Here is a 3,724-nt window from a genome sequence, read left to right on the forward strand (position 1 = left end):
GAAGGTTGTCCTCCATCATTAGCTATCACTTCTAGATTATAACTATCTTGTATTTCTCTGTCTAGTTTGTCTCCAAGAATAATTCCTATTTTTGCCCCTCCAGTGATAGTTTTCCTCACAGACAATATAAATGGATCACTAAATTGTTTCTTCAATTTATATGTAATTTCTGAGTTTTCCATTCCAATATCTTTGTCAATGGCATCTGGAATTAATCCTTCAGCACCTTCTCCATCACGCTCACCAAATGTCATATTTATTTCTTTTTGAGGAAACTCAGGGCTGTGGTCATTAATGTCTTCTATAATTACTTTAATTTTAATAATTTTCAAAAATGTCTTCCTTTTACGTACAGCAACTTTGATGTATCTAACACACTCTGATTCATATGTACACAGTTTCTCTGCATCCAGTGTTTGAGCCGTGTACAATTTACCATCTTGTGTGACATTGAATAAATGTGAATTCGCTGTCCATTGTTGTTGCATTTGGTTGTATGTAATGAAGTTATTTCCTACAAGAGAGTCCGTTTCTTCCATTTGTGTGTCAGCAGCAATATCCCCAACAAAAGTAAAGGGATTGCTTTCTTCTTCTACATGATAACTCAGATCTACACAGACACAACTGTGTAGTAATAGATTGAGGACATTTGCAAGTAAGTATGTATTCCACACACAGTCTACTTCCATCACAGAATGTTAAATCATATCTCGTGGTTTTATCTGAAAGTACAGAAAAAAATGGAATATATTTATTGATGTTTTGTTTCTTTGTTTATTTGAAAAGAAACTGAATCTAAATTGTAGAGATAACTGTTTAAGGTGAGAATGATTTTATACGATGAATGGGTGTTTTTTTGCCTTTAGCTTTTACTTAGTTCAAAACTGACTTCTAAATGTCAGGAAATTTTTCAAGTATATCACAGCTGTTTCTAGATTTAGATGCTTATATATCATCTTAGACCCAGTCCTCTGGTGAGCTTTATTATTGTCACCATTCTTTAGTTTTAAAGTCTAAGGTTTTGCAAATTCTTGGGTCTTTACGATGCCTTTAGCAATTTAAATGGAACGGAATTTCTACACCAACAAATAGATTATATACTTTCGTCTACAGAAAGTATGTTACATTTTAAAGTTCTCATCATTTATAATTGAAAACCAAAAATATCAGCTGGACTTTTCTGGAATGTCAGAGTAAAGGGATATTCATGGAAGATAACTGGATTTAAGATATGGCAAAATGACAATTATCTCCCTTGAATATTAATGACATCTTCATTCCAATATTTCTGTGATTTGTTAGAAAAAAGATTGCATCGAAATACATGTTGATGGCGAATAAAGCTGGCCAGGATACTGGCCATATTTCAGAAATTAGATTTGCAGAAATACAAAGATATTAGAGGTTGTTCAGCTCAAAGACTTTAACAAAGAAAATAATCTTTGAATACCAAATCAAGAAATGATCCTCTAAGAGGGTCTGTTCACTTAGAAATAGCAACCAAATTTCCCTCAAATCACACCTTCAGCATCTTTAAAAGAATATATTGGTTAATGTAGAAATGGATTCTCAAAAAGAACGTGATGTAGCCATAGTTGGAAGGTCTTTAGTCATAAATCTCGTCAGTCAAGGCTAACTTGGACTATAGAATAATAATACCCAAATAAGGAATTAAAAATAGAAATGACTCTTTTAATTCCTTGTAATTTCAACAGATTCTGTGTTTTTGTAGAAAGAATATTGTTTGGAGTTGAAACACAACTTTATTGTTAAGTATCAATCATTCCTCTCGAATCCATTTCCTGATACAAGAATGGATTGGGTTGGAATTGATTCTGAGGCAGGATTTTATGACTAGATGCTCTCTCTGGAAGAATCTGAGAAATGGAGGCATGACTAAGTTGTAAAAGTTTTACACTGGAAGCTTTATCAAAAATGGGGATTTGAAGCTGGGGACACATGATATGAAGATCAGGTCAAAAGAGTGCTGGGGTCAGAGAAGTGTAAGACTCTGTGGGACTTTCCTATTCAAACGGACAAGAAGCTAGAAAATAGTGGACCAGAAATAATTTTCTTGTATGCAGTTCCCAGAGACACTATTATATATATAAAGACCTCACAGAAGCAATGACAAGAGACCAAGACCTTTGGAGGTGTGCTGTGATTCAGAAGACCCTGCAAGTAAAGTGAGATCGCAGCCATGGCCAATGCCATTGTTGCATAACCAGCCCATTTAAAAGTACCCTTGACTCGTCAGGTGATATGATGTGCTTAAGAAGACCTGTTGAGTCAAGTGAAATCGAAATCATAGTTGTGGCCAGTGCCACCTGATTGACTCTCATGCTAGTGGCACATAATAAGAACCATTCAAGCATGGGTTGATGCTAGTGCTGCCTGACTGGCTCCCTGTGCCAGTGGTACATAAAAGGCACCATTCGAACGAAGTCAATGCCAGTGCTGCCTGACTGGCTCCCATGACAGTGACATGTAAAAAGCACCCACTACACTCTTGGAGTGGATGGCGTTAGGAAGGGCATTGAGCTGTAGAAACCTTACAAGATCAGACTGGGGCCTGGTGCAGCCTACTAACTTACCAGTCCTCAGTCAAACTGTCCAACCCATGCCAGCATGGAAAGTGGATGTTAAATGATGATGATGAACTATATTATTAGAGATGCTGCAAAATTCAGGATATTTTTCTCAGTAACATTCCCTGAAGAAATGAGAAAAACTTACCAAAAGTAAGAATGCTTCAACATCCAAAAGTAAAAGACAGGATTTCTTCAAGTTAATAACTTAAAGTCATCCCATTTTGGTGAGAACAGAAGAATCTGTCAGTTGTCCCCTGTATCCAATAGCAATGGAGCTGGACTTGAGTGTGTTGGTCCCTTCCATTAAAAGTGACACTAAAACATTGAAATATGAGAACAGCATTGTATTGCATGTTAAATAAATGAGAGAGAAAGAGAGAGAGAGATTGAAAAGCAACAGTTCTCAACTATCATGATGTCTAGATGAAAGATGAATGAGGTTGATGGTGAATGTTATAAATACAATAGGAGATATATAAATGTAGTCATAAGTCTAGCTGATGCAACCTATAGGGAATTAGCATATATTCTCACAAAACATATACACAGTCTGTATTATACAATATTCCATCAATATATACTGTTCATTACACAGTAAAATGTGAATATGCACTGTGTTCTACAGAAACTCTCTTATTTCAGAATAAATTTCTCATCATTATATAGCCATGCTTAGAAATATATACACCAGTGACTATACACTAAATGAACAGCATAACATGTATATCACCAACTGAAATGTTAATATATACACTGTACAACATCCTAAAGAATAAATACAGACAGAACCAAACTCAGATATATAGATATATTTATGTGAGAAATTTAATCACCAAATGACACTGTATCACAGCAAAATGTCTGCTGCTATTCACAATATACAACAATGTGTCTAACGAATGGCTATCATTATTAATATTATTATTATTTTCAACATCACTAATCCACACACGCCACAGAAAAAAGATCCACTTATATTTCTATATTGTTGTCTGCACTTAGACACTAAAATATATTTCACACAGTGAATTGCTTACACAATCTCTCAAACAACCATGTCTGACATCAGAACGATATCTGCTACTCTGTGATTATAGATTCATTATGAAGACTTCATTCATTAAATTATTTCT

The 3,724-nt window shown here is 34.9% G+C and overlaps 1 protein-coding gene across 1 annotated transcript in view; it reads right to left on the reverse strand.

The window, feature by feature from the left end:
* Positions 1–3,724, reverse strand: part of LOC128249420 (protocadherin Fat 4-like) — a gene marked incomplete at its 3' end in the record, with an annotated part of 41,629 nt that overhangs the window by 22,183 nt on the left and 15,722 nt on the right. Inside the window, exon 4 of the mRNA XM_052972988.1 lies at positions 30–624. Within this exon, the coding sequence (XP_052828948.1) occupies positions 30–624 (595 nt within the window). The remainder of the gene's footprint in view (positions 1–29; positions 625–3,724) is intronic.

This window comes from Octopus bimaculoides, chromosome 14 (assembly GCF_001194135.2).
Source record: "Octopus bimaculoides isolate UCB-OBI-ISO-001 chromosome 14, ASM119413v2, whole genome shotgun sequence".
NCBI lineage: Eukaryota > Metazoa > Mollusca > Cephalopoda > Octopoda > Octopodidae > Octopus > Octopus bimaculoides.